Here is a 20165-nt window from a genome sequence, read left to right on the forward strand (position 1 = left end):
TTACTGTTTGTAACAATTGATTTCATACCCAAACTAGTATTACTATATTGTTTTATTTTATGGTTAATTGAATTTTTGTTTATTATACTAACGGCTGCATCGGTTAACTATTGTTTTAATAGATCATTAAAATTATTATATAAATTAATAAAATTATTATAATTTTTTTTAAAAATATTATTAATTTTTTTTCGGTGACTAATTTTATTATTTAATATTTTTTTACTAAATCTAAATAATTATTCTCGTATTAATTTAAAATATTTAATTAGATTTTTAATTAATGTTTTTCCTTTAATATTAACTCAATTATCGTAAATATTACCTAAAATTAATTAAAATTAAATACTTCAACAAAATTATTTATTATATTATTTCTGTATTAATATATATATAAAAATTTTAATTTTGTTTGTTGTTTAATATTTTCATAATAGCATACATTTTATTAAAAAAAATAAAAATAAATAAATAAAATAAAATAATTTCAATATGATTAACAAACATTAATTTATTTTTTATATTATTATTACAGTATTTATTTTGTTTACTAATTTTTTTTTATTTTAGTACTAATTTTATTGTATACATATGAAAAATTAAATATATATATAATATAGTTTTTTTGGATCAATAAATTTCAGGTATTAATAAAAATATATTTTAATAGACACTAAATTTATTGCATTTTTAGTTATTAAATATATATTTTAAATATAAAAATTTTCTACTAAAAAATAAAAATTTAAAAAATCATTAAAATTAACAATTAAATATATGTTTATATATATATATGGTATAAGATTTTTTTAAAGTTTATAAATAGTGCAAATGATAATAAATTATTTGATTTTTTCATACAATTAAAAAATAAAATATTTATTTTTTGTTATTTAGTCATAATAAAAGTCATAATAATTTATGTAATTAAATATAGTAATACACAAAAAAATAATTATTATTAGATTATTAATGATTTGTATTATCATAGATATAATTATAATTTAAATTATTTTATGCTATATATATATTTAAATAAAAATATAAATGGCAGCATAATTATTGCAAAAATTATTAATGAGAAAATTAATGATGAAAAAATCATAATATATATACTAAAAAAATAAAATAAAAAATTAGATTAAATATATATATCATTATAATTAGCAATTAAATATAGACTAAATTTCTATAATACAAATTATTAATGATAGTAAAAAAGTAAAACAAAAACATAATAATAAATCATATTTTTTTATATAAAATAAAAAATGCCATTAATTATTTTATATAACTATTAATAACAATATTTGTTTTTAAAAAATATTTCATATTTAATAAATACTGATATATGACTAAAAATAATAAAACAATTTCAATACTATATATAAATATAAATTTATCGATAAAACTTAAAAATAACTAATAAACTAATTATATATTATATAAATATTTATTATTATTTTTTGTTTAACAAAAAAATGTCTGAATTTTCAGCCAAAAAATTATTGCCGACAAATATGGTATACAAGTGGTCGGCCTATCATTTATACCGAATCGGCTTAAGTAACCATCGATTAGTTGGCGTCGCCGATGATTGTTGTCCTCAACCAAAGAGACTATGGTTTAATCGACCGATAATTATACTAATTGTTTGTTTAGTTTATATTATTGAACGAATCAGTTGTTTATTGTTTATCACAACCAATGATCCAAACAATTGGCTACTATTTGCACTGTTAGGCGATTGGGGATACTTTCTGAACATACCGTTCCTATCGGATATATGCTGTCCATTGTATTCATTGTTAATAATACTATCAGTAATAACCTATTCATATAACTATATCCGGGGTATTGAACCTAAATTTTTACGGGTATTTGAAATGATGTCCGGTTTACGGACACCCCTGTCGGTCGGTCTAACCGGTGATTCCCAGGAGATCCAGAAGCTTATCAAACGGATGCGCTGGTTATGTCTATACTGTAGATATCATATCAAATATTTAGTACCTGTGATTGGTTTAGTAGTAATACAATTAAATTATATGATAAATATACCGACACTCAGTGATGCCCTACTATATGGTATACCAAATACATTGGTATTTTCCCTATGGGTTCAATATTTATCAAATATAATGCTCTATCAGTTAATATATTTTTATATAATGTGTCGATATTTAAAGCACCGGCAGTTTGAAATTAATAGGAAATTAATACAATTAACAAACTATTTAATAGCTGCTACTAATAATAATAAACGCCAATCAATAATAATAAGTAAACGTATTAAACGTATTATGAAATCAATGGACAAATTGTTTGTCGATATCGATGATTATAACCGCACTTATTGGTCAAAATTTTTACTATATATTTGGCTAACTATGGGCTCAGTTAATGTATTTGTATTATATATTATCACATTTCAATCAATAGATGATATTTTAATTAAATTATTGTTCAGCTATTGTCTATTGTTATCGTTTCAAGTATTTTTGTTTATTATAATGACAGCGGCATCGGTCACAACAGTTACTAATAAATCATTAAATTTATTATATAATTATTATTTAAATTATTATTAATAATATTTATTGGTTTGTTTTTTAAATATATAATTTAATTTGGTTTAAATTTTGGTTTAAATTTTGGTTAAATAATTAATAATAAATATATTTAATAAAAAATAATATATTTTATTTTTGAATTTTATTTTTATAATTCTAACATTAATACTTATATATTTTTTTAAAAAAATATATCATATTTTATATATTAATTTTAATATAATTTCCATTTATATTTTTTTTAATACTATTTTTTTAATAAAAAAATTGTGTATTAATTATATTTACTTATAATAATTATAATGTTAAAATGTAGAAATTTATTATAAAACTCTCTATAATTTACAAATAAAAAAATATGGTTTAAGAATAATAAGATAATTAACAATAATATTAAAATAGTAAACACAAAAATAATTTATTTTTTAAAAATATAATTAGCAATTAATTATAGTCAAAAAAATATTTTAAAGTAATAATATTAATGATTGTATTAAGTAATAAACATAATAATAAGTCATGTTTTTTTATAAAAAAAAAATTATAATTAACAATAAAATATAGTCATTAAAAAAAATATTTAAAAATAATATAAATGATAGTATTTATTACTAAACATAATAATAAATTATTTTTTGTATGTAAATACAATTAATTGTATTACTAGTTAGAATTTATTTTAAATATTTTATAAAATATATACTAATTAAAATGTAAAATACTATTCAAATTTCAACTAATTTACTATTTTTTTACTTATTTTATACAATATATAGTATAAAAAGTTATAATTATCAGCAAAAACACAAAAAAACAATTAATTAAAAATATTTTAATTAAAAATCATTTTAGCTAGAATATATTTTTTTAAAAAATTTTAATACAATTTTATATAAATTTTAAAACAATTAAATTAAATTATAATTGTACAATTTATAAACTTTTATTATTATTATTTTTATTATTATTATTAGATACAATTTAGATTAGTTGCATTTCATTATAAATAAATAAATTTTTATAAAATATATAATTTTTTAATATCATATTATTTTATTTAAGTACACATTTAATGACTATAATTTAGTTCAAGTTTATTTAATATTGAATTTTATCATTATTATTATTATATATAATATTATATATAATTTTATTTTATCGGTTACTAAATTAGACTTTACTATAAAATGTTTTAACAACAAGAAAAATATATATTTTTAAAAAAGTAATATAAATTTATTATATACAGTACAATAAACTAAGTGACAAAGTTTATTTTTGAAATTTTATTATTTCTAACTAAATTAGATTTTAGGCACAAGTTTATTGATATATATATACGGTATACCGTATATATATATATATATATATAGATATATATATATATATATATTATAATACTTCAATAAATTAATTTAAAAAGATAGTAAAGTAGTTCACATTAACACACACATAGAGACACACGCACGCACACACACACACACACACACACTACACACACATACATAACACATACACACACATACATACACATACACACACATACACACACATACACACACATACACAGATACATACACAGATACATACATACATACATACATAAGCACACATTTACACACACACACACACACACACACATAGAAAGTTTATTATATTAATTAACTAAAAAAATTGTTAAAATCACAATAACATAAATAATAATAAAAAAATGTTATAATAAAGTTTATAATTTCAATTTTTTTAAAAATAATTATTTTATATATACAACAAATTCAAAATCACACAAAATTTATTGTAAATTTTTTAAAAATCATAGTTATTATTATTATTATTACAATATAATTATTGTGACATTAACTAAACAAACATTAATAATAATAATAATAATAATAATAATAACATAATGACTGTCCAAAAAAAGTCGACAAACCCTACCAACACCACCAATGATATGGACAATGAGTTAAATAATAATAATAATAATAATAATAATAATAATAATAATAAACTACAAGACATATCACTGGACACCACATCAACAACACTGGAGTCGGCACCTGTAGCTAAAACTACTGTCACTAATGGTGGCCGCTATCCCCGTTCAATCGCCTTCATCATAAGTAATGAATTTTGCGAACGCTTCTCCTACTACGGTGCCCGTGCCATCCTGGTCCTATACTTCAGGGATCAGCTACACTACTCGGCCACCGATGCCACTACCTACTATCATGTATTTATGATGCTATGCTATTTTACCCCTGTGCTCGGTGCCATAATAGCCGACTCATATATCGGTAAATTCAATACCATTTTCTACCTGTCCATACTCTACGCATGCGGCAATATACTACTATCGGTTGCTGCTGGCCTCAAATCACTACCGGTAACCTGGATAGGACTAGTAGCCATTGCATTGGGTACTGGAGGTATTAAGCCGTGTGTATCCGCATTTGGTGGCGACCAGTTTGACGGCGATAGTCAACAACATCATCTTCGGCGATATTTTTCGTTTTTCTATATCAGCATCAATGCCGGCAGTTTGATATCCTATGCGGTAACACCTGTCCTCCGGGAGGATGTCCAGTGTATGGGCGAAGATACCTGTTTCCCGCTAGCTTTCGGTGTCCCGGCCATACTGATGCTGGTAGCTCTGGCCTTGTTCATTGTGGGCCGATTTGTTACCGGCTATCGTATGGTACCGCCTAAACGACCCAATATCATAGGCCAGGTAGTCAAATGTGTTGGGCTGGCCCTATGGCGTAAATGTTTCCGATCGGTAGCCAAACGTGATCATTGGCTGGACTATGCCGACGACCGATACGATAGGCAAACATTGGCCGATATTAAAGTACTAATGCGTGTACTGTTCCTGTATTTACCGCTGCCGTTACTATGGGCACTATTTGACCAGCAAGGTTCCCGCTGGACACTGATGGCCAGTCAAATGGACGGTTCTCTAGGTCAACTGTATCGGCTGAAACCCGACCAAATCGGTATTGTCAATCCAATACTAATCATCCTATTTATACCCGTATTTGATTATGCCGTCTACCCGCTACTGGCCAGATGCCGACTACTGAGGAAACCCCTTCAGCGTATATTTGCCGGCGGTATGGTTACCGCTTTGAGTTTTGTCGTATGCGCCGTGTTTCAGTTGTCCATCGAGCGGGATCTGCCGCCACTAATCCTGGACAACTCGGCCCACTTAACCCTAGTTAACGGTTTGCGGACACCCGTCCAAGTTGATCACCCGCTGATCGGACAGCTTCGGCTACCCGTCGATGAACTGGTAGTCGTAGAAAATGTCCGTTTAGATCAGTTTAATCTAAATCTCCGATTAAATATAACATTTACCGATCAATCGGGTGCACCTCAAGTATGTCGCAAACATCTAACCGACAACAGGGACTGGTTTGTGGCCATTGTGGACAGGCCATTGTCAACGGGTAGCCTATTTATATTGACTGAAAATATATGTTCAAAACTAGATACCGGTGCCGATGGTACAGGTGGTGGTGTTATTGAACCATTGTATGAGTTTGATGTACTAACTAAACCGACTAAAGGCGGTGCTTACGGTGCAGTTGTCTTCAATCTAGACAACTATCCCATACCACCTGATCATGTATTTAATCTACCGGTGTTTAAATTCAAGACAACTGGTGGCAACGGTTTTGAACAGGTAGTTGAAGTACAGGTTACCGATGTTGATATAGTCAATACGTCCTCAACCACGGGTAGCGACACCATAACTAACGGTTTGGCCGGTTATACCCCGTATAACGACAAGAAAGAGCTGGACTGTAGTTCAGATGATGGCTATAAACTAGAGATGACTGTCCATTCAGATGATAAACCATTGACACTACTAACTGATATGGCTATCAAACAGGGCGGTAGTTATGTAACGGTAGTAACCGGTAATTATGGACAGGGAGTCTATACTACCCGATCATATCCGGTAGTCCGTCATAATTCAATGTCAATGTTTTGGATGATAATCCAATATTCATTGATAACTGTCGGGGAGATTATGTTTTCAATTACCGGCAATGAGTTTAGCTATAATCAGGCACCGGTATCAATGAAAGCCGTTATTATGGCCGCCTGGCTATTGACCGTTGCTTTTGGTGACCTAATTGTTGTGATTATAGCGTCGGCCAAAATCTTTGACTACCAGTCCTATGAGTTTTTCTTTTTTGCCGGTTTAATGGTCGCCGATATGCTGGTGTTTGCTGTGATGGCCTACTATTATGTCCCGAATGATCATCAGCCGCAAAAAGCACCGGTAGTTTTAGATAATGGTGCCGCCAATGATGATATAGCAACCGATAAGTAGGCTATAAAATAAAAAAATGTATATAATTTTTATAATATACTGTATTATTATTATATTTATCTGTTATTTATATGATATGTAATAATTAAAAGTTAATTATATTTTGTGATTTTAAATGATAATTAAATATTATATATAAATAATTTTATTTTTATGTTTTTTTTATTAATGATTATTATAAAAATAATGTTAAGTAATTAATAAATACAGGATGTAATTTTACACACATACACATACACATACACATACACATACACATACACGTACACATACACATACACATACACATACACATACACATACACATACACATACACATACACATACACATACACATACACATACACATACACATACACATACACATACACATACACATACACATACACATACACATACACATACACATACACATACACATACACATACACATACACATACACATACACATACACATACACATACACATACACATACACATACACATACACATACACATACACATACACATACACATACACATACACATACACATACACATACACATACACATACACATACACATACACATACACGTACACATACACATACACATACACATACACATACACATACACATACACATACACATACACATACACATACACATACACATACACATACACACGCGCGCACATAGTATTAATTTTATACTATAACTTAATAATAAATCTAATAATAATAATAATAAAATAAATATTATGAACAATAGACTAATAAAATTATCATTTAAAAAAAATAAAATCCATTATACATTAGACAGTATATTAAGATAAATAATTAATAATAACACTATAAATAATACAACAACAAAAAAATCTGTGATAATGCCGCAACTTATTTGATTAAAAAAAATTCAACTATATATATATAACTTTTTATAGTTTATTAAATATTTACAGTAGAGAGCGAAAAGTTTCGGACCCGTACCTGACCCGTACCTGATCTGATACCTAAAATCTCGGACTCGGACCTGACCTAACATAGGGTACAAATTTACCTGACCTGACCTGACCTGACTATGTAGGTCCGAAAATAATTTTATCAAAAAACAATTTTATTCATACTATACCCGCAACAAATATGTCTAAATTAACTTTAATTACTCGGGATTAACGATAACTGATCGTAGATCTAACTTAGATACTAATAAAGTTAATATGTTATTATTTATTAGATCAAACCATTATCTTTTGTAATATTTTATGTTTAATTTATACAAATATTTCATAAATAATAATTTAATAAATTTTGTGTTTGATTGTCATATTTTGTAATAATTGTCGTTTAAATAATGAATAAAAAATTTTCGGACCTGACCTGACCTGACCAAAAAATTTTGGTGTTCGGACCCGTACCTGACCTGACCTGAGCCCTAACTTTTACCTGACCTGACCTGACCTGAAAAATCAGGTCAGTTTTCAGTCTCTAATTTACAGTTTCAGTAGTATTTTTTGATGAAAATTTAATGAAAACTAATAAAAGTCATTATTTAATTATTATTTCCTAATAGTATATTTAAAATAAAATATTTATTTGCAATCAAACCAGTAGATCATTAATAATTAATGATATAATTTATAATATTAATAATGTCTTATAATAATAATAATTTAAATAATAGACAAATCATTATATATTTATATATTATATATAAATTTGTTATTCAAAAAAAAATATAATCATTAATTTTATATAATTACTATATATATATATATATATATATATATCTATTTTGTAATCATTAACCTAATTTAATTTATTATAAATTATGATTTATAATATATACAGTATATATAAAATACATTTATATAAATACAAATTAATAAGTATTTAGTGCATATTTCAAATGTAATATTATTATTATTTTTTTAGTTATAAATATATATATATACGTATATAAAACATAACAAAAAACAAAACAAAAAAATGTCTAAATTTTCGGCAAACAAGTTATTACCCGACATTATGGGATACAAGTGGTCGGCCTATCATTTATACCGAATCGGCTTAAGTAACCATCGATTAGTTGGCGTCGGCGATGATTGTTGTCCTCAACAGAGACTATGGTTTAATCGACCGATTTGTATACTAATTGTCGAAATTGTTTATATTATTGAACGTCTAATCTGTTTATTATTGTTAAACAATAATTCAGATAATGATTGGCAACTGTTTGCACTGTTAGGCGATTGGATATATTTATGGCATTTTAATATCTATATCAATATATCGTTTTTGTTTCAAATTTCGTTTGTAATCATATCAGTCATAACCTATTCATATAACTATATCCAAGGTATTGATCCGAAATTTTTACGTGTATTTGAAATGATGTCCGGTTTGCGGACACCCGGGAGTGTAGGTCTAACCGGTAATCCCCGGGACATCCAGAAGCTTATCAAACATATGCGTTGGTTGTGTTGGTTATGTCAACTAAATGCCGATTATATAATACCATTGTTTGCCTCCATAGTACTATTTTTAGGTTATCTATTGAATATACCCATAGTTTATACCCTACTATATGGTATACCCAATACCCTGATGACAACACTGGTAGCCTATTATTTCTGGAATCTAATACCCTATCAGATGATCTATTTTTATATACTGTGCCGGTATCTAAAGCTCCGGCACCGGGATATCAATAGGCAATTCAGACGACGACAACTAATTATAGCAACTAAACAACAAACAACTATTAACACCAATAAACGTATTCAACTGATTATGAAACTAATGGACAAATTGTTTGCCGATATCTCCGATTATAACCAGACTTATTGGTCAAAATTTTTACTATACGTTTGGCTATCAATTGGTACGTCTATTGTATTTATGTTATATATGTTAATATTTTTCCAATCAATGGCAATCATACCTCAACTAATCTTTACTTATGCCCTAATCGTATGGTTTATTGAATTTTTATTTATTATATTAACGGCCGCATCGGTTAACTCAAGTGTCGATAAATCCTGTAAAATATTATACAATTATATGTTTAAATAAAATTTATTGATTTTTGTTTGTTTATTATAAATGCAAGTTTTTTTTTTTAAAAATAAACTATTATTTTCTATTAATTGTAAAATTATTAAAATAAATTACTCGTATTTTATATAAACAATTTTATTAGTATTATTAGTAGTATTACTTTTTTTTATCATGTGTTATATTTATAATATAATTTTTAATTTACTGTTTTATGTTTTTTTGGCTATACTTTCAATCAATTTATACTATTTAATAATGATTTATATATTTAAAATTAAATGTTTTTAAATTAATTATTTTTCTAATATATAAATACATATTCAAGATTTATTTCTGTAAAACTGTTAAGTAATAAATGAATTAATATTATAATATAATAAATATATTTTGTTGTAATATATAAATATATATAATTTTTAAATAATTACTACAATTTTCAAATAAAATTAGTTATTTTTGTTTGTTTGTTAATACTGTATAATACTGTATATATATATATATTGTTAATTAAATATAAATTACTAATTTTTGTTTAATTAATGATTTTAGTTTTATGCAATTAAAAATAACTAAATAACAAAAATATATTAATGATATTTTTAAATAAAATAAATTTTATTTTTATTTTTGGTATACACATATATTTTTAAAACATAAAATAATAATTAATCAAAATGATAAAAAATAATTTTTTATATATAAAAAAATGTCTAATATAATTTATGATAAATTAAAAAATATTTTATTATTGTTGTCTGAAAACATATTAGTATTATTATAATTATTATTATATTTAAATAATATACTATTTTTTAAAAAAATATATAAAATTGTTAGCATATATATAGAAAATATGTCGGAATATTCAGCTAAAAAATTATTGCCCGAAAATATGGTATACAAGTGGTCGGCCTATCATTTATACCGAATCGGCTTAAGTAACCATCAATTAGTTGGCGTCGCCGATGATTGTTGTCCTCAACAACAGAGACTATGGTTTAATCGACCCGTTATTATAATCACTGTATCAATGATTTATATTATTGAACGTCTAATCTGTTTGTTATTTATCATCAATGATCCAAACAATTGGCTATTGATTGCACTGTTAGGCGATAGGGAATACTTTTGGCGGTTAGGGGTATTGAAAATATTTTCACCACTAATGATATTAATGTTACTAATTTTTGAACTAATCTATACATATAACTATCTAATTGGTATAAAACCTCGATTTTTACTGGTATTTGAAATGATGTCCGGTTTGCGGACACCCCTGTCGGTCGGTCTAACCGATCGCCTGGAGATCCAGAAGCTTACCCAACGGATGCAATGGCTGTGCCGTAGGATTCAGTTTAACAATCACTATATACTGCCCGTACTGTCTATAGTATCGACACAATTGACATATTTATTGAATATACCCATAGTCTATGCCCTGGTATATGGTATACCTAATACTATATTTATAACCTTGGTTATATATTATCTATGGAATATCATAACCTATCAATTGATCTATTTTTATATACTGTGTCGGTATCTAAAGCACCGATACCTTGAAATCTATAGACAATTACGACAACTAACTACTAAACATACTATTAGTAGTAATACTACTAAACGTATCAATAATATCATGAAATCTATGGACAAATTGTTTGCCGATATCTCGGATTATAACCGTACTTATTGGTCAAAATTTTTGCTAACCATTTGGCTATTTTTCGGTACAGCTATTGTCCTAATAATCTATTGTATAATATTTGTATCATTAAATCCCATAATATTATTGGCATTTATTTACGGTCTAATTGTATGGTTGACTGTATTTTTATTTATTATACTAACCGCTGCATCGGTTAACTATTGTACGGATAAAACATATAAAATGCTAAACAATTATAATTTAATTTATTAATAATATTTTTTTCAATTTTTTTTATAGCTATACTAATACTAATAATTAGTAATTTATTTTCAAATATTCATAAAATTAATTTACTTGAATAAATAAAATACTAATAATAATAATAATTTTTAATTTAATACACTATACATAAATCTATTTAAAAATATTATTAAAAACTTATAATTAACAAAAAAAAAGTTATTAAATATTTTTTATTATTTTTATCAAAGTTCATAATATTTATGAATATTTTTTTAATTTGAAATATATATAGATTTAAATATATATTAATATTAATAGTTTGCAATTTATTATGATTTTAAAAAAATAGTTTATATATTGTTTGTATTTTTAATATTTGAATAATAATTTCATAATTACTTTTGTAATATATCTTTAATAATAATAATAATAATAATCATTAATTTTTTAAGATAAAAGTTAGTATTTAAAACAAATATATTTAAATAAAAAAATGTAATTTTTTTTATTATTAATGGAAATATATTCAAATGTTATTATAATTATATATATATTATAAAAGATTAATTGTATTTTGTTTTTTTTGATGGCATCTCTAATATTATTAATTATATTATTAAAATACTAATATTTAATGCAATTAAATAAAATATAAAAATAAAAATTATTTATAATTTATAAATATATCAATCATATAAAATAAAAAATATTTTCAAATAAAATAAATTATATTTTACGAAATAATATAAATGTATTTATAAAATATATTATTATATAAATGACACATAAATTAACTTAATTGACTAATAATAATAATAAAACAAAATAATAAAAATATATTATTTATGATTTAATATGATTTTAAAAAAACATTATTATACTTAAATAATAATATTATTTATTATTATAATATACTTATAAATAGTTATTTTTTTTTGTAAATATGTCGTCCAAATATTCAGCTAAACATTTATTACCCGAAAATCAGGTATACAAGTGGTCGGCCTATCATTTATACCGAATCGGCTTAAGTAACCATCGATTAGTAGCCGATGATTGTAATGGTTGTCCTCAACAACCAAAGAGACTATGGTTTAATCGACCGATAATTATATTAATTGTTTCATTGATTTATTTTATTGAACGTATAGTGTGTTTGTTGTTTATTGATGAAAATAATTGGCTACTATTTGCACAGTTAGGCGATAGGGAATACTTTTGGAGGTTAGGTATATTGAAAATTTATTCACCATTTATGATACTAATCTCTATTGTATTTGAATTAATCTATACATACAACTACCTGATGGGTATTAAACCTGAATTTTTACGTGTATTTGAAATGATGTCCGGTTTGCCGGGACGGACACCCCTGTCGGTCGGTCTAACCGATCCCGAGGACATCCAGAAGCTAACCAAACGGTTGCGCCGATTATGTATAGGTTTTGAATTCAATAATAACTATATAATACCAATAGTTTCGATATTAGTATCGTTAGTAACCTATTTAGTGAATATACCCATAATCTATACCATAATCTATGGTATACCCAATATTATATTTAGTACCTTGGTTATCTATTATCTATATAATCTATTAATATTTCAAGTCATCTATTTTTATATACTGTATCTTAAGCTCCGATACCGGGAAATCTATCGACATATACGACAACTAACCATAACTACTACTAAACATAATAGTAGTAATACTACTAAACGTATCAATAATTTAATGAAATCATTGGACAAATTGATTGCCGATATCTACGACTATAACCACACTTATTGGTCAAAATTTTTGCTAACCGTTTGGCTATTTTTCGGTACACCTATTGTTTGCTTATTATATGTTTTAATATTTCTATCACTGAATCCATTGACATTTTATGTCCTTAATTATGTACTAATTGTTTGGTTGACTTTATTTTTATTTATCATAATAATGGCCGCCTCTGTTAACTTATGTGCCGCTAAATCATATAAATTGCTAATTAATTTTAATTTTATTTATTAAAAATAAATTTTTCTAGTAGTTATTATTTTATGTTTATAAACTTTATTGTATGTGTGTTTGTATGTGTGTAATGATATGTATGTGTGTGTGTATGTGTGTGTATGTGTGTGTATGTGTGTGTATGTGTGTGTATGTGTGTGTATGTGTGTGTATGTGTGTGTATGTGTGTGTATGTGTGTGTATGTGTGTGTATGTGTGTGATGTGTGTGATGTGTGTGTATGTGTGTGTATGTGTGTGTATGTGTGTGTATGTGTGTGTATGTGTGTGTATGTGTGTGTGTATGTGTGTGTATGTGTGTTTGTATATGTGTGTTTGTATATGTGTTTGTATATGTGTTTATATATGTGTTTATATATGTGTTTGTATATGTGTTTGTATATGTGTTTGTATATGTGTTTGTATATGTGTTTGTATATGTGTTTGTATATGTGTTTGTATATGTGTTTGTATATGTGTTTGTATATGTGTTTGTATATGTGTTTGTATATGTGTTTGTATATGTGTTTGTATTTATTTGTGAATATATGTATGTGTAAGTGCACTGTACTGTATATTATAAATAATTTTGAGTTTAGTTAGTTAGTTAGTCAATCAGTTAGTATGTAATTAATAAGTGAATTAGTAGAGAGAGAGAGAGAGAGAGAGAGAGAGAGAGAGAGAGAGAGAGAGAGAGAGAGAGAGAGATTAATCTAAAAATTATTATTTTTTAAAAAAATTTAGAAAATAAAGTTTAATTTGTTTGAATATTATATATAAATTTATTTATGTAATTATAAGTGTTTTATTTATTAAAAAATAAAAATTGTTATATTCAGGTAATATAACAATTACTTAATGGCTTGTAATTGAATGTTATTTTTTTGAAAATTATTATTTATGTTATATTTATATATTTAAAAAAAAAAAATTATGTAATAAAAATATTGCACTAAATTTATCTTGTATAACAGTATTTTAATTTTTTTTAAAAATACAATATATTACTATTATATAATTTTTACAATAAAATTTATTATTTTAAAAGTACACAAAAATTATTTTATTAATATTTTAGTTTATCTAATAATATTTAGTATTTTTTTAATAAAAACAATATATATATTTATAAACTACTACTACTACTACTGTACATTGAAATGTTATTATTATAATAAAAATTATTTATACAATCATATACAGTATATATATAAACATTTAGTTGATATGTATTTATATTCTCAGTAATTATTTTTAAAAAAAAATTATTTTATAATAACAATAATAACCAAATAAAAACAGTTTGTCAAAAATAAAACATTATTATACACTATAACTAATTAAAAAAAATTAATTTTTTTAATAAAAAAAAATTATTCAACAATTTTTATGTATACTCTCTACCGATGATGAATCAAATATAGGATTATTTTGTAAGTCCATCGATAAAAACATGCCATCAGTTGTCGATGATATCAATGGATTTGTATTAATCAGATGATAGGTTTCACTTGTAATCAATTCAATATCGGAGCCAACACTGGGAGGTGAAGGAGGGCTCTGTCGACTGTATGGCAGTGCCAGCCGTAGGTGTTGTTGATTATGTCGGTTATGATGTCGACTGGATCTCAATGATGATGAATGACTTGTATCTGATTTGCTATCAAATGATAAAATTAAAATTATTTAATACTAAAACTAATTTTTTTTAAAAGTAATTTTATTACCGTTTTTTCAATCTATATAAACAGTAGATTAGTAGAAATATTAGCAAAAAATTTAGTATCAATGATATGATAACCACAATGTATAAGACAATTGGTTTTTGTCGATGATTTAATTGTGTTAATAAATATGTATTTTTTGTTAAATTATTTGTATTATTATTATTATTATTATTATTATTATTATTATTATTATTATTATTACATGAGATATGTGTTGTTGTATTCAATGATAATTCAGTTGACGATTGCAAACGATAACTCTATATAAGAATAATTAATTTTTTTTTTGATTAATTGTTTTATAAAAAATATAAATATATAAAAAATTTATTTTTTAATAATAATTATTTTATTTTTTGACTTACATTACTATTTGTTGTTTCACTGGGTTTTATATCATCTAAATTAATAACAGTGTGAATCTGTAAATAAAATAATAATAATAATAATATGATATAATTAGTAGACATAATATACTAGTTATATATATAAATTATTTTCATAATTATTTATAATAATAATAATAATATTAATTACTGTATTGAATAAAGTGATAATTAAAATTAAAATAAATACATTAAATGTTTATTCAAATTTCAACGAAAAAAAATTAATTGATTATTATTTAATATTATTATTATTATTATTAGTTAATCATTTTTTAAAAAAAGTGTGAGTCATCTATAAATTTTTTAAATGAGAAAAAATATATTAAATTTCTCTCTCTCTCTCTCTCTCTCTCTCTCTCTCTCTCTCTCTCTCTCTCTCTGTCTCTCTCTCTCTCTCTCTCTCTCTCTCTCTCTCTCTCTCTCTCTCTCTCTCTCTCTCTCTCTCTTACATAGCAACCAATTGCTTACAAATTAATCACTAACTTATATAAAAAATATTAAACAAAATATTAAATTATTAATTTAAAAAAAATTTCAATAATAATATATTAATAAACTTTTTTTTGTTGTTGAAAATAAACTAAAAGTATTTTTTTGAAATATTCAATTAATCATTAAAAAAACTATAATAAAAAATTTTTTAAATAAAAAAATTAATTATAATATATTATAATTATATATTTATTTAATTTAAATATTATAATAATTATTATATTATAATTATATAATAATTAAATAATTAAAAAAAACAATTTAATTAAAATACTTACAGATTCCGTACAATTGTTATGATTAGTAGGATAGAGACGATTGCTTAGATTGATTTGCGGACAAACACACCGATACTGATGGTGACCATCACTATCGGCTGAATCGGCTATCGGTAAACACAAATACTGGCACCGATGCCGACGGCATCGGTCACTGGCCTCGACCGTTGGCTGCAGTCGGCTATCTAGAATCCTAACGGCTTCGACTTCAACCGACTGTTGACCTTTGACCAGATAACGGATTTGGCTGCCATTCCGGCCAAACTTGTTGGTCATCAATACCGACGAATGATAATAGTTTGACCATAAAATATCGTCGCCGTAGACGACCATAAACTTTGACAGTGTAAACAACTCGCGCGACTCCAGTATCCGACGCAACCCGTGGCCGTCGTAGTCGACCGAAAAAAATCGAAACAAATACCTATCGATCCAATAGACCCGCCGTTCACCGCCCGGCCAGCCGTCGATGGCCATAACCAGCGGTTCCTTAACTTCGGGTCCCGGACCGACCAGCGCCCGACTATTGCTGCCGTCCTGACCCGACCGCATCAATCGTCCGGTTTTATTATCATCGAAACTGTTGTCCGATACTGACCAGAATAGTAAGGACTCGCGCGGGTCGACTACCAGATCGTGGACAGTATGATAAAACATTTCGTTGACCACTACATAACCGTTGGCCAGTTTAGGGTCGGTTAGGTTGAACACAACGATCTTGTCATTGAGGTTATAGTAGCATAGCTGGTGTATCCAATCGATTGACAATCGGGTCGACTGGGATCGGCTGAGCCGTACCAACAACTGGCCGGTCCTACTGTCCTGGCTTTTGGCCGATTGGCTATTGATTCCCAATATATTGCCGCCACTTATATATATAACAATATAATTGTTAGAAACAAATATGTTTTTAATTGAATTAAATTTTTTTTTGTATAAATAGTTAATTATAAGAGAGAGAGAGAGAGAGAGAGAGAGAGAGAGAGAGAGAGAGAGAGAGAGAGAGAGAGAGAGAGAGAGAGAGAGAGAGAGAGTTTCATATTTAATATGATATCAATATTTAAAAAAATTATTTTTGATTAAAATAAATAATAATTTTAATAATAATTTATTAAATATTTTTTTAAAATAACTAAAAAATATAATAATTAAGAATTTTTTATATATATATAAAAGTATTTAATACTATTATATGTTTAATTTATTTTTTTTATAAAAAATATAAATAATAAATCAATTATTAGTATGCCTAATTAGATAACCAAAAATGTAAAATTTTTAAAAATTAATATATTTATATATTAAAAAAATAGAAATAATTGAATTTAATTTTTTTTTTATATTTTTTTAAATAACTATTTATAACTATAGATATAAATAGTTATAATTAATTAATTACTGTATATATTATATTTATAATACCTGGGATCAATAGGTGCAACATAGATGGCATTATCCGGCTCCTGTACCCTCCAGACCAGTAGATTAGCCGCTAAACTATAGTCTAGTTGACCGATAACTGTCTGATTGGTTATATTCACCGAAATATCGGCCGATCTATAGTCCTGTACTACCGGTGCGTCCAATAAACCTGTATTTGTTGCCATTAATGTAGTTATCATTGAAATTGAATAAATAGGTTTGCGATATAAATTGAATAAAAGTTTTGTATCATTATTTAATTTATTAGTAAAAATATTTGATTGAAAACTATTAACTAATAATAAATTGTTGAATAAAATCATATTAAATAATATGAAAATATTTATAGCAAAATAAATTTTCATTTTTATTAGTAATGTTATTATTATTATTATAACAGTAGTTATAAATTTTATTATTATTATTATTATTATTAACACTAATATTATTATTATAAATACTAATAAGTGATATATTATTTAATAAAAAATTCATAATTATAATAATAATATTTTAATTTTTTAATTAAAAAAAATGTGTAACAATTATTTAGTGATTATTATTATTATTTAGTATATATATATAATATTAGTTAGTTTTTATATTGAATGTCAATTATTTTTGTTGTTGATGTAATCAATTATCAAACTATTTTATAATAATAATATTAATAATGAAAAATAAAATAATAGCAATTATTATTATTATTATTATTATTATTATTTAAAACATATCACATGTTTAAAACATGATTCATATAATTGTTTTTTGATTTTGTTTCAAAAAAAACATTATTTATTATTATATGATATTCACTGTATATATATATATATTATAATATAAACTAAACATTTTTTTACGTATATATATATAAACTGATATCATATATACACTTAATATATATCAAAAATACTTACTTATATAAAAAACTACTACATATTAATACAGTAATAATTATTGTGTGAATAGTTTTTATATTTTGTTGTTAAGATATTAAATGCGACAAAAAACTATATATGATATGATTATTATTATTATTATTATTAATTGTATATAATATAAGTTTTTTATATATATATAAATGATATTATCGTTGTTTAGATATTTAGAGCAAATATGATATTAATTGAGACTCTATGGGTATATATATATAAATGTATAATAATTTTATTTTTTTATTCATATATACAGTATATATATATATTATATATATTTTGATTGATATAAATAATATATATATAAAACAAAATTTTAGTTAAAGACCTTCAACAGTAATTCAACATTTATAATATACAGTATATATCATATATATATATATATATATAATATAACTTTAACATACATATTGAATATGTGTACTGTATTTATGATATTATTAATATATATATATATATTTAATAGTAATATATTATATGATTAAGTAATTTATGAGTTTTATATTTAAACTAACATACAATATATGCTATTATATTATATTATATACAGTATATATCATATATTTATTATATATATATATATATGACTATTTGCTTATCACAAAACATAAATAAAAAAAAATTTTTACTGTATTTTATTTTGTGTTACCAGAGAGTAGTGTACTGTATATATCATAAGTGTATTTAAATAGTAAGGTATTAGATATCATAGTACTGTATATAATGTTATCTTAAAATACATTTTATTTATTTTTTGTATATTTGTTTTGTTTGATAGTCAATAATACTGTATATATATATACTGTATATTAGTACTAATACTGTACTATAAGTTAATAGTAAATCATAGTGAATATCAACTATTTATATATATATATAATAAAAATTACTGTATTATTAAACATTATATAATTTATAATGTAATATAATGTGTAATACATGTATATAAAAATTATATAACTTATATAAGTATTGAACAAATAATAAGGAAATTTTTTTTGTCTTGTAATTTATATTTTTTGTTTGATATGTAATAATCAAATTATTGTATATTATATAATATACAGTATATATACTGTA

General features: G+C 24.5%; 2 protein-coding genes across 2 annotated transcripts; one reads left to right on the top strand and one right to left on the bottom strand.

Moving 5' to 3' along the window:
* Positions 1-4496: 4496 nt before the first annotated feature.
* Positions 4497-6915, top strand: LOC128954116 (solute carrier family 15 member 2-like). Its single transcript, XM_054299684.1, has one exon. The coding sequence runs from the start codon at positions 4528-4530 to the stop codon at positions 6913-6915; it is 2388 nt and encodes a 795-aa protein (XP_054155659.1). The 5' UTR covers positions 4497-4527.
* A 9507-nt stretch (positions 6916-16422) lies between these two features.
* On the bottom strand, positions 16423-18335 carry LOC128954117 (low-density lipoprotein receptor-related protein 2-like). Its single transcript, XM_054299685.1, has 3 exons — positions 18151-18335; positions 16729-17596; positions 16423-16440 (listed from the first exon to the last, which is right to left on the bottom strand). The coding sequence occupies exons 1-3, from the start codon at positions 18333-18335 to the stop codon at positions 16423-16425; spliced, it is 1071 nt and encodes a 356-aa protein (XP_054155660.1).
* Positions 18336-20165: the final 1830 nt, after the last annotated feature.

The sequence above is a fragment of the Oppia nitens genome, unplaced genomic scaffold, assembly GCF_028296485.1.
Source record: "Oppia nitens isolate AA-2021 unplaced genomic scaffold, nextdenovo-longstitch-racon4-pilon3 scaffold25_pilon_pilon_pilon, whole genome shotgun sequence".
Taxonomy (NCBI): Eukaryota; Metazoa; Arthropoda; class Arachnida; order Sarcoptiformes; family Oppiidae; genus Oppia; species Oppia nitens.

Excerpts from the sequence above, each read along its gene's own strand:
- LOC128954116 (XM_054299684.1), top strand. The coding sequence starts at position 4,528 with ATGGACAATGAGTTAAATAATAATAATAATAATAATAATAATAATAAT.
- LOC128954117 (XM_054299685.1), bottom strand. The coding sequence starts at position 18,335 with ATGGCAACAAATACAGGTTTATTGGACGCACCGGTAGTACAGGACTAT. Across the intron at positions 17,597-18,150 it reads GTTGCACCTATTGATCCCAG|TGGCGGCAATATATTGGGAA; the intron begins GTATTATAAATA and ends TATATATATAAG.